Source organism: Sminthopsis crassicaudata, chromosome 2 (assembly GCF_048593235.1).
Source record: "Sminthopsis crassicaudata isolate SCR6 chromosome 2, ASM4859323v1, whole genome shotgun sequence".
Lineage (NCBI taxonomy): Eukaryota > Metazoa > Chordata > Mammalia > Dasyuromorphia > Dasyuridae > Sminthopsis > Sminthopsis crassicaudata.
In genome coordinates, this window is record NC_133618.1 from 132609588 (window position 1) to 132622460 (window position 12873).

At 43.4% G+C, this 12873-nt stretch overlaps 1 protein-coding gene across 2 annotated transcripts; it reads right to left on the reverse strand.

Moving 5' to 3' along the window:
- Positions 1-1871: 1871 nt before the first annotated feature.
- Positions 1872-12873, reverse strand: STAR (steroidogenic acute regulatory protein). Of its 2 annotated transcripts, XM_074287252.1 has the most exons (8): positions 12299-12873; positions 11735-11895; positions 9613-9726; positions 9001-9128; positions 6076-6234; positions 5282-5466; positions 4236-4329; positions 1872-3780 (listed from the first exon to the last, which is right to left on the reverse strand). In XM_074287252.1, exons 2-8 carry the CDS (start codon positions 11796-11798, stop codon positions 3667-3669), a joined length of 858 nt encoding a protein of 285 aa, XP_074143353.1. In that variant the 5' UTR covers positions 11799-11895; positions 12299-12873; the 3' UTR covers positions 1872-3666. The 2 variants fall into 2 exon arrangements, with proteins under 2 accessions (XP_074143353.1, XP_074143352.1); XM_074287251.1 differs by lacking the exon at positions 12299-12873 and having other exon boundaries at positions 1872-3808; positions 4190-4329; positions 11735-11900.

Sequence of the window (12873 nt, forward strand, 5' to 3'; positions counted from 1 at the left end):
GTGACAGAGGCTCAGGTAGTCCAGAGTAAGAGAAGTGCTATTTGTAGGGAAATGATAGGTTTTGACTTCAATCTTTTGCTTTAATACTACTCTTAGCCAACGTGGCTTTCTGTAATTTCAGAACAAAAAGGTTTCCATGTCATATATTCAGCATTTTTCAAGCGCCTACTTTGTATAATGCAATATGCTATGCTAGGTGGTTGAGATGAAGACAAGGAATAAAAAGTGAGTAGGAATGATGAATAATTGAAGTACAAATTAGAGGATGGCAAATGCAAAGGAGAAATACAGCGCTGTGGGGGGAAATGCTGAGAGATCATTGAAAGTTGAAAGATGCAGGGGAGGGGATCTCACTTCCAATAGGGTTGGGATAGAAATGCCATGTGCATCCAGAGAGAGAACTATGGAGACTGAAAGAGCATCAAAGCATTCACCTTTTTGTTCATTTGTTTCTTGTGGTTTTTCCCCTTTTGGTCAGATTTTTCTTGCACATGACAAATAATGGAAAATTTTAAGTGATATCAGATTGCTTGCTATCTTGGGGAGGAGGAAAGTAAGGGAGGGAGGGAGAAAAATTGGAACACAAAGTCTTACAAAAATGTTGAAAACTATTTTTACATGTATTTGGAAAAATAAAATACTATTGGGAGGAAAAAAGAAGGGGAAGGTCTTAAGCTATGTAGAGGAGGTAAAATTTAAGAAAGACTTTGAAGAATAGGCTAAGATTTTAATGGAGTAAAAGAAAAGAGGATATAGTGTAAACAGTGATATGAGAGTGGAAAAGTAGATTAGGCCTTGAAAACTAGACTAATGAATTGGAAATGATATTCTGTAAGGAATCATCAGAAGTTTTGATTGGTGAGGTAATATGATCAGACCTATGCACTTGGTGGAGGGGAAACCTGCAATGTGAGGCATAGGCTAAATTAGAGAAGTATGGAAACTGGAAAGGACATGACTGTAGTGGTCTCAGGTAAGAGTGAGGTTTGACTAGGATGGCAGCAGCAGTTATATGCAAAGGATGGATATAATCCTACATATATTAGCCTTTATTTCCTTATGGATTTTGCTGCATTTAACTGTTGTCTTATACCAAGCTTATGTTCCTTTTTAAAAACTGATGTTTAAATGACAGTTTGCCAGTGTACTTGAATAGGACTGAACCAGAGGTGAATGTGATTTCCTCTTCTCTTCCTTCCCTTCCCCCAAGGTTAAATCAACTTCCCGAATGGCCTCCCTGACATTTTTTTGGAGCAAAATAAAACAGTACATCAGAGGAGCTCTTAAGCCTTGGCTTTGCAACCATAAATCCACTAACTTGGACAGTCTACAGTCCTGATGGTAGCCTTCGCCCTGGGGCTCCCTAAGGACATAGGGGTAATTTTTCACACTGCATATCAGCATATCATACCTCTGGGTCCCTTGAGTGTCCAAGCCTTTATATAAGTGAGAGGTATTCATTAAGTTAGTGACTATTGTAATTGAGTCCCTTTTATTTTGACATTTGCAGTATATACAGTTTCAAATCTGGGTTGGTTCTATATAGAAATAAGTCCATTGAGGGATAAAGTGATGATGTTGGAGAATGAAGGGGAGAAGGAGGAGGCTAGTCTGGTCCTAGATTACCATCCTTAGCCTGAAGAGTTTAGAATTGGGGTGATGGTATCTAAAGAAACCCCGAAGTGAATTCTTTTGTAATGTTTTGCAAGTTTTGTATATTGGCCTTTTTTACATCCCAGAGTTCACATGTAGAGGGATCTTGTCTGTGTGTTTATTACATTCAAAGTGAGTGTATACTTTGGGAAAAAGATTATTTGAATGAAGACTGAATTCCTATAATTCACATTCTCCTGAGGATGACAATTAACATGTTAGGATCATCAAACAGGTTATTTTATTCCAAACCAAAATTAAAAGTCTTAAAACCATGTCAGATTTCAAGCATAGATACAATGAGTTTTGGAAATAGTTGAAGGAATCCCTTCTTGAAGTCCCATGATCCTTGAAATGCCACAGCTTTTAGTTGTCCTAAAAAACCTGGGTCTGTGTTTTTAGGAGTCTGTTCTCCTTTCTCTTGAAAACAGCAATCATATTGCTGTCTCTTTTCTAATTTAAGGTTCTTTTGTGTATTTTTAAAAAAGGAGTGATCTTTTCTACTCTGAAAGTCATTGTTGTTAATTAGTCATACCATAATGTACTAGATAAATGTGAGCTAATAATAATTCACCTCCCTCTGTGATCTTTGCACTCTAGGCAGGCAAGTCATATAAATTGACATTTATATCCAAAGTAAGAATAGCTGTTTGGTTCATGCTCTTTGGAATAATCAAAATAAATAGTAATAAATACCATCTTAAGTTGTAAAGCTTAAAACAATAAATAGCAATGTCCCAAATAGTATTTTGAATAAATAAAAGCCTTGCTTCCACATCTTATGCACCTTCCATCCTATTAATTATTTCATTTTGTGAAGTAGAGGGGAAAATATTTGAGAACAGATTTATTCTTTGTTGCTTGCAAATCTTTTTAACAACAAAAAACCTGCCCCAATTGAGAAGTGCCTGAAACTTGCAAAGAGACCATCTAAAAGTCAAGCATCAATTTATTAATATATCAATTCTTTGGCCAAAATTTCTATATCTATTAGGCTTAAAGAGTCTTTTAAATGATAGGCTATGGCAACACATAACTACTTTCCTAAAGTCTCCTGAAGTTATGACTCAAGACAGAACATACAATTTACTGAACTTGAATACCCCAAACAGAAATGCTATCATGAGCAAATTGAAGTGCAGAAGGGGAAAATAATTTGCTAAAGATCATAGAGCAATTAAGTGGCAGAGCCTAGGACTTTGAAAACAGGTTTTCTGGGTGCTATTCCAACAAGAATCATCTTTGTTTTTTAAGCTATTGGGAAACAGCTACAATGATAGTTTTGGTCAACCTTACCCTGCTTCTTTTTTTTTTTCTTTCTTAGCATTCTTATTTTTCCTTTCTATTTAACATTCTTTCCTTTCTTCTAAGTAAACAAAATAGACATTCATATTCTTTGGTGTTCATTTTGTTCATTTCTGACTTGAAAGTTTTTATAACTGATTCAGGTTTATAATTTAGTTTGCCAAAGAAATAATTGTTTAGTTTCCCTACCTTCCCATCACAAGCCATCTAGTCTGGGACCCTTTTCAACAGAGAAAGCTGAGGTCCACAAACATTTAGGGATGGCCTACATGTGTAGTAGACTTGAAATTCAAGCCCAGAGCTTCAACTCCAAGGGCAGGACTCTTTCCTCGCGTCTTCCCCTTCAGTGTCACCCAAGGGGCTAAAAGTACTTTAAAATGTTTTTAGCAGTTGAGGACTTAAAAGGCCTTGGACTAGCCTCGTCACTGCCTGCTCTCTTCCAGCACCCCCTGACCGTGATCTTGGAAGGCTCTTGTTTCTTGATGGGCTTGTTTCTCTGGGCTCTGAAAGTTTTGCCCTTAACTTGCTGTACTATAAGCAGTTCCCTCCAACCCCCCACCCCCAGTCCCTTCTCACCACCCCACCTATCATGTGGTCTAGAAAGGAGATTTTGCATAGACCCACAGGTTTTTTCCAGCTGGGTTTTTGCTAGTCAGTTGTGTAGGCAACACTGCTTTTAAGGGATCATTAGGAGCTGTATGGAGGTCTTCAACAACTGATGGCGGAAGTGGAACTGGAGACCAGGCGCTTGCGAAGGTGGTTGGCAAAGTCCACCTGCGTCTGGGACATTACTTGGTTGATGATGGCTTTGGGTAGCCAGCCCTGTATTGTGAGACAGGTAGAAGGTTTCCTTTGAGCCAAAAGATCTTAGCAAGGAGAGCCCCATGGCCCACCAACCACAAGCCCCACATCACTATGTGGTGTGTTGGAATTCCAGATGACCATCCCCTTTGTGAATGCTACCCAGGAAATCAGGGCAGCTTGTAATATTGGTCCCAGAGCCTCACTGACCACAGTCCCAACTTGGAAAAATTTGTAAAGAGATAGCTAAAACTAAGAGGCACCAAACTAAAACTACAGCTGCCTAAGAGGGGAGAGGAGGGAGAGAACAACCACTATAAAATATCTGATCTGATCCTTATAACCCTGAAAGGTAGATACTGCCATGCTTCCTGTTGTATGGTTGAAGAAACTGGCAAAACAGAGGGTAAGTATTTGCCCAGGGTCACACATGGTCCCAGGCCAGATTTGAAGTTGGGTGGTCCTAACCCACTCACCTTGAGGTCAATGCTGAGCAGCCAGGTCAGCTTAGTCTTAGAAGGGTTCCCAGTCACAGGGCGGAGGACCATGCAGGTGGGACCATGCTCAGCCCTGAGCGATGAGCAGAATCAAAGTCATGAGACAGGAACTCACAGTACCCAGTACCTATGCTATAATATATATTAGAACCCTCATACTGGCAGCTAGTGTTTGTATTGTCCTTACTGTGGGCCAGTCACTATGCCAAGAGCACTTTACAGTTTGGCGCTTTGCTGCTATTCCCATTTTAATGTTCACTCTTCATGACTCCATTTGGGGCTTTCCTGGTAAAGATACTGAAATGATTTGCCACTTCCTTCTCCAGCTCATTTTACAGATGAGGAAACTGAGAAAAACAGGGTCAAGGGACTTGTCCAGGGTCATACAGCTAGTAAGTGAGGTGGGATCTGAACTCAAGGTTTTCTGACTTCAGGACAGGAATTCTGCCCACTGTGTTCCACATGAGTCATATTGGAAGAGAAAAATCAGAACAAAAAGGGAAAACCATGAGAAAGAAAGAAAGTGAAAATAGGATGCTTCAATCTACCTTCAGTCTCCATAGCTCACTCTACGCCAATAGCATTTTCCACCCAAAGGAGGTGGCTGTCCTTCTAAAAAGGGTCAGAACAGGGTTTGTGCCCCCAGTGCAGAGGACGCTTGAAGAGCATCGATTTGGGTTCAGTGAGCCTCGATTTGATGCTGGCTCTAGGACTTGTCAGCTTGGACAAATGCCTTACACCCTTTGGCTCTGTTTGTTTGTGTGTAACATGAAGGGACTGTACTCTATACCTGTGAACCTGAAGGCCCTATCCTGGGGTTTTCCTGCCTTGGTCCCCCATTTTTCAGAGTGGAAAGAGTGTGGGTTTTGGTTTTGCTGTTTTTGGGGGGGGAGGTTTGCAGGAGAGGTGTTGAAAGGGAAGGGGACTAAGATGGCATGAGAAATTCTTAGCTTTCTTTACTCCACAGCCATATCCAAGAGATACATTGGAAGAGATCTTGGAAGTGGAGGCCCGAGGGTGGTTACCTGATGATGCCCTTCTGCTCGGGCATATCCCCGAAGTGGGTAGCCATGCCAGCCAACACACAGGTGGAACCCCGGCGCTTGGCACACCGCACACTCACAAAGTCTCGGGGCCCCACAATGTTGCCTGGTGTCTCGGCGGCGATCTCGTGGGTGATGACCGTGTCCTTCCCGATCTTCTGCAGGACCTGCACAGAAGCACACACGTCAGCAAGAAGGAGGGAAGAGAGAAATGACTCATCAACTCCAGCTTCTGAGGGGCCCTTCCTCTCCCCAAAACTTGACACCCCACTGTGTAGAGAGCCAGGTGCTGAGGGAGAGAGAAGGAATAGAGGAGATACAGTCCCCGTCTGGTTAGGATAGGAGACACGTGCCCAAATAACGAGTATCTCAAGGACCCGTTCATACCCTCTGCTCAATAAAGATCATAATCATTCTAGGCCTCAGTATATGGTCTGCAAGAATTGCTGTGGCTGAAATACTCATCGTGGTGGGGAATCACTTTGTGCTTAATTAGGTTGGCACCCAAGCCCCAGACCCATAGGTCTTCTCCTGGCACATACCTGCCATGGGCATGGATGTTTTACATCATGGGACATGGTGTGCAGCCAAGGTGACTCCCCAGTCAACATGAAGCCTTGGAGGGTTTTAATGAAGGGACAAAGTGATATTGCAAATATGTACTTTAGAAAAATTCAAAAAGTAGACAATGAGTTAAGTAAGGGGTTTTAGAGGGATTAGGGAAGGAGGCAAGAAATTAGCATGATGGTTGGGCTTTAAAGGCTAGACCACCTCACCTTAATCTCCTTGACATTGGGATTCCAATCCCCCATGTCTTCCATTCGTTCCACTAATTCCTCATAAAGCCTCTCCATGGGCTGGTCTACCATCACCTCCAACCGGAACACCTTGCCCACATCTGGGACCATCTTGCTTAGTACTTTGTCTCCATTTGCCTGACGAAGAAGGACCAGAGAGCTGGGAACACATTTGGGAAGAAACACTTCCTTCCCCTCGGTTCAGAGCAGTTCCAGACAAGATCATAGAGAAAAGGGAGGGAGTAAGACAATCAGAATATCCAAGAGTCAGAAAGGGCTTCAAAAGGCCCTGGAGCCCGAATCATCTGCCCAGGGAGTGAGTTACTGGCATCCATCAGAGACCTTCACCAAGCAGCTGGCTCCGAGTCTTCCTTAACCATGACTATTTCTTACTAAAAATCCTACTCTGCCTGGTTAGACCATCCCAAGGGTGCTGTACTCAGTCCTGACAGCACGTGTTAGGAAGAGTCATAATTACTGATAACGCAGGTCCTGGAGCTCATGCCCCACGACTAGCCAAAGCTCAGCCTATTCAGAGCTTGGGGGAGGACCTGAAGAGCAGCATGGTGTGGTGGGTCCAGTGCCGGGCTGTCAGTCAGGAAGGGTCCCCTCAGAGACCAGCTACAGGAGGCTGGGCAAATATCATTTGGTTTCTTTAGCCCTCAGTTAAACTCCCAAATGAGGGAGCTGGTTATCAGGACCACCAAGATTACTGTTAGCTCTGATCCTAAGGTCTTTCTGAAGGGCTGTTCTATGGGAGAAGGGCTACATTTGTCCTGCTTGGGCCCAGAGAACAGAACTAAGAGTAAGGTGTAAAAAGCTGAAGGTAGAGACTTTTCCTCTACAGAGGCTGAATGAAAACTTGGCAGGGGGTTTGTCAAGTGGGTGGGGGGTCCGTCAAGTGGGTGGGGGTCCAGAGAGGAAGAAGGAAGATCCCTTTCCTCTTCTTGTAGGGCAGCAAAGGGGGAATGAGAAAATCAGGAATATGTGATAACATCCATGGCCTCCCCCAGACCATGCCAGTGGGAATATTATCACAGCCCAGGGCAGACTTGACCTTGGATGATCACTCAGAGTTATTTGAGAAAAAGCTCTATATTACTAGGAGATATGGTGATCTTTCCTTTCCAAACAGGTACAAACACATCTTCCCCCAAGTAACTAGTGGTGAGTCCGATTGTCCATTGCCCAATATCCCAGAAAATTTGGGAAAGTAATTGATAAAGTCACAAACTTGCTATGCTATTATGGCATAATAGAAATGGTAACTACAAGTGAAATTAATGTAATTAAGTTAAAAATTTGCTAAGCACCTTGCATAGATTATCTTTGATCCTGGTAACAGCCCTGTGAAGTAGGGAGTAGATATTTTTTCCTAGTTGGTTGCTGAGGAAATGGAGGTTCATTGGGGATAAATGACTTGTAATCTGGTCATTCCACTAAGAAATCGAGTTGGGTTCAAACTCAGTTCTCTCCCAATTCAAAGCTCAGCACTCTTGCCACCACTTTATATTGCTCCTATGAATTTAGTCTTAGTTCAGAACTGGTGAACTATGTAACCGGGCTCAACCTCTGAATTTCAGATTCTTCATTTGGAAAATGGAAACTTTATATACATATCCATGTTGGTACAGTGAAAAGATTTTGTAAACCTTAAAGTGCTTCAGGAATGTAACCTATCAATCATTATCCTCCTTCAAGCACTATCCTATCTCTAAATAATGCTTCTATTGGTGATCAAAAAGTTTTCAGAGTTATGGGAAATAGGAATAACCTTTGGATTCAGGAAAGGCAATCTTGGCCAATCTTAAGCAAATTTACAGGGCCCTAGAGTTCTGAACTCTATTCATCAAGGGAAAGCTACTGACTGGTAGAATAGTCAGGAGCACATAAATAACTACATGACCTTACAGGGAAAAAAACACAAGTTTGATCAGAAGACTGGGTTCAAGTTTTCCATTCAGTAATTTATCTTATGATATCAGGCAAAGTTCTTTTTACCTTTCTAGAACTTGTTTCCTCATCTGTAACTGAGGATTTATTCATTCAAAAAGCAACCGTTTATTAAGCAAAAAAGTCCCAACTCTGCCACTAACTAGCTGCATAACTTTTCCTCCCCAGGTCTCAGTTTCTTTATTTGTAAAATGAAATCAGCAGTTTTTAATATTTTTCATGTCATGGGTTCCTCAGAATGATTTTTAAAAACCCACAATTGAAGAAAATGATAAATATCAATTAGAGCTTAGTGAAAATATCTAATTTTTCCCCATTCAAGTTTATGGACCCCTGAAATCTATCCAAGACCTCCCCTAAGGGGATCTTAAAAAGGGATCCAGGGACCCCAAGTTAAAAATCTCTGACCTAAATGATCTATAAAATTCCTATCCATCCTGAATCCTGAAGCCTGCTATGAAATCTGTGTTCCAAATCTCAAGTCTATCACTGAGACTTTCCAGTCACTTTCCTAAAAGTGACTTTATCTCTAAACACTCATTTTACAGATGATAAAACTGAGGCTCAGGAAAGTCAAGTTACTAATTGCATGTCACAACTAATAAACATCAAAGTTGGGAGTCTACCCCAGGCTCTGTGAATCTAAATGCAGGGCTTTTTGCACACCAAGCTGCCTCTGTACATCTAAGGAGAATATAGGTATAATAAGCTCCTTAAGGCCAGGAATTGCCCCCCCCCTTTTTTTTTTGTCTCCTTAGGGCTTATCACAATGCCTTAGCAGGTGGCTAATCAATACTTGTTAAGTAACTGACATGGATGATACAGTCGGTGATTTAAGAGCAAGGGGAGAAGATTATTCTTAATCAGGGAAGATGTGGGTGGGGTTTCAAGCAGACTTCACTATCCCTATGGGGAAAAAAGCACCAAAGTCCTCTGCATGCCCGCTCTTACCTTCTCCATCTCATTCTTCCATCCATCCTGATTGCCAAGGATGCCCAGGGCTTTCTGCATGGCCTCCTCCCCCTGTCGTAGATAGGCCATGTCCTGGTCACTGTAAAGGCTTTCTTCCAGCCGAGAGCCTGGGGATTATAGGCAAAGTGGCCCTTTGAGGAAGGCAGGACCCCAATAGTCTCTCCAGGCTACCTGCTTCCAATTCCCATTAGCTTTATCTCTGTCTGTCTTGTCTATCTACTTGTTTCTTTTGGCGAGGCAGCTGGGGCTGGGCTTGCCCAGGGTGCCACAGTAAGTACTGAGTGTCTGAGGCTGGATTCATTGGGGTCCCCGGACTCCGGGGCCATGCTCTATCCCCCGTTAGCTTTAATCATTCAGTTCTCTGAAGCCTCAGCTTCCTCCAAAGCGTCCGATTCCAACAAGCAAGTAGGGACAGACAAAAGAGACGTGAAGGATGCTGGGGTGAGGAGAGGGCTGGCTGGTTCTAGGAAACCAGCTTGTCACCTTCTCTGCTCAGAAACCCCCTGAGCACAAGCAAGGGCAGAAGCCCCCTGGGTGCTAGAGTAAGATTTTCCCTCCAGCTGGTAAAATTTCTGAGGCGCCAGCACTTACTGAGCAAGGAGCTCCGGCGACGAACCTGGTTGATCCAGGCGCTGGGTGACGGGCCTCCTAGTGCCCTCTTGCTCAGTTCCTGGCTGATGGCCATAATGGTCTGTTGCCTTAGACCTTCAGAGAGGAGGAGAGAGAGAAACAAGAATGTTAAGCCTGAGACAGAGCTCAACAGAGCTTATATTTACATAGGACTTCAAAGGTTTACCAAGTCCTTTATTTCATCATCTCGTTTGCCTCTTAGAACTCTTTTAGGGAGTTATCCCCATTTGACAGATAAGGAGACTGAAGCTTGTAGAGTTTAAGTGACTTGCTTAGGATCACACAGCCGAGCATTCATCCTTTGATGCTCTCCCTTCACCTGATTCCATCCTTTTCTTTTATGAATGGGAAATGGGAAGCCTAGACAAGTGAGATGACTTACTTGCAGGACACATTTTCAGGCTTCCACCTGGTCTCCATTACTGTCTCTGCTATACCCTATTGACTAAGTAAGAACCAGCACAGACTACAATTTAAAAAAAAATTGGGGTTAAGTGACTTTCCCAGGAACACCCAGCTAGGACATGAATAAGGCCAGATCTAAAACAAACTACAATCTTGAGTAGCTCAGCACTTGGCAGCAGAAGGCTGGACCAGATGCTTTCTGGAGATTCCCCTTTCAATCTTCATATTTATTCTGGGCACAAAGCCCATTTGGGGTCAATGAAAACCAAGACAAAGCTAGCGACAAGGGCAATGAAAGCCAAAAACCTCCCTCCACTTTGCAAGAGCAGATTTTAGATAATGAACTCAATGGAAAATTGACTCCTTGTACTGGACATCCTTCCTAGCCAGAGCAGCTTTGTTTCAGTAACTAAAAATCTATACAAATTGTCTATGCTCAGTTTTTCTAGGAAACCTCCCTCTTGAATACCTGTCCAAGCATTTCTGTGATTGCTGCTAGCTCACCTGCCATCTTCATCCCTGTCTCCCCATCTCCCTGAGGTTACAAGTAGCCAGAGTCACCTTGGTATCTTTATAACTGAGGTTATTATTTGATGGTCATCCATAATATCCTTGAAATTCAGGTACCCAATCACCCTTGGAAACCATAAATTGCATTCAGAGAACCTGGCCCCAATTCAGAGACATTCAGAAAACAGAGACAGAAGCTGTAGATTTTATTAAGATGACCAGGCAATTCTTACAGCTTGTGACTTTCAAGGGAGGTAAGAGATCATAAGGGCAGAGAGAGGGGGAAACTAAAAGCAAGGGGGAAATGAAATTTCTTTCTTCAGCTCATGTCTCTCCTTAGTTTAGAAAAAAACCAAAATCAAAACCAAAACCTGAAATTGAAAGCTTGCAAAATTCTTTGTATAGACTATGTCTTTATCATTTCACAGCAGCCCTGAAGCAGTTAACATGCCTCTCATTATTCCTGTTTTGCAGATGACATAATAGAAATTAAAAGATTTGCTTATGGTTAATATAGCAAGTAAATTTGCCAGAAGTAAGATTGGAACTTAGATCTAGATTTCTTTCTTGCTTCCCCAAATTATTTTGGTCTCTGGTAATTCCTTTCTCCTATCTCTCCCTTTACAGATTTTGGGGGTAGGAAGGTTGAGATAGAAGTGGAGAGAGAAAAGTAGCAAGTCTACTTCATTTCAGAAACCTCATTACTGGAATTACTAAATCTTTTGGGTATTCCGAGGGCATCTTACAGAGCCATTCATGGCTTCCATATTACCTCCCTTTCGGGTCAGTTTTGAGGCAGAGAGAGGCCAGTTGCTTCTGGCATGGGATCAATGCACTACTTCCCACCAAAGGCATCTTTTTCCCTCCTATCTATGGCTCTCCCACTCTATCCATTCCCCCCTCATTCTCTTCCTCCTTTGCCTACACTTTAATACCCACAATTTGCCTCCTTCTTCAAATCCTCCTTGATCTTCCCCAGAAAATCCACATACCAGAAAAACTCCCTTTGTCCCTTTATAAAAAAGGAAAGGAAGTGAATTTGCCAAGCCTGATTAGTGTCAGTCTTATCTAACTCTACCAGCCAAGTGCTCTTACCAATGCACCCTACTGTCCAAAAGCCCCAGGACCCTCCTCAAAAAGGTCCCCAGTCCCAGCCCAGAGTCCTCACCCTTCATGTTCCTCATATGTCTGTAGGAGCTCCCAGCACACAGTTTAAAAGTCGCCAAAAACATTGTTTCCCGGGGCAGTTTTCTGGGCCTGTGAAGATTCGGCCTCCCGGTCCAGCAGCTGCTCTTGAGCCTCTGGGTGCTCCCTCTTAAATGCCCACAGCTGAAGGTTGCAGCACCATCAGGAGGAGATAAAGGGACCATCATTCACAGAAAGAAGGAAAGGGTCAAGGATAGAGATACATTGCTTCACGGAGATGCTCAGGAGGGGAAGGTGGAGGGAAAAGGGAGGGGAGACCCTGCAGCTGCAGCTTGTGGCTGTGGCCAGGAAAGTGCAAAGGAAGGGGATTGGAACAAGGAGAAGCAACTAAAATCGAGTCTGGAGAGGTAAGCTATGCACTGCAGCAGGAACTGTGTCTTCCAGCCCGAATATCAGAGGGCAAAGGAACCTTCAAATACAGAATGTTAGAAAGATAAAGCTGAAAGAGACCCGAAGAGACTCTGTATTCCAAACCCTCCATTGTACAGATGGATAAACTGAGGCCCAGAGAAAAAAAGTCACATGCCTGAAGCCAGAGCTGGTCAGTTATAGCACCTTCTGCTTTCTTGCTTCCTTGCCTTTTTCCTAACTGCCTCTCACGTGCTCTTGAGATTCTCTGCTGCTTTTGGAGATTTCATTCATTCACTTAGTCAAGATGCACTTATTGAGCTCCTGTAGTATACAAGGCAGTGTGGGGCAGTGGAAAACGCGCTGGCTTCAAAGTGACTAACTACTTGAATGACCTATGTTTTGGGGGGCGTGGCCCACCAATCAGGCAAGCAGGGTGAAGTGACTTGCCCGCAGTCACACAACTAATAAGTGTCTGCAGACAAATCGGATCCTGGTGCTCCATCCACAATGCCATCTAACTGCCCTCACAGTGAGCTTTTCTAGCCTCCGCTTTCTTAATCGCAAGATAAGGGAAGCGGAACCCAAGCAGCCATTGGTCCCACCCAGCTCTAGTCTAAGTGGTCCCCGGGATCCTAAAGGCCGCATTGGACCTCGCTTCCTCATTTACTCCGCTTTGGTGGGAGCTTCAAGGGGTTTGGGAGTCCGGAGTGAAACTGCCGGGGATGCACGGGGCTCGTTCTCTCACACCCT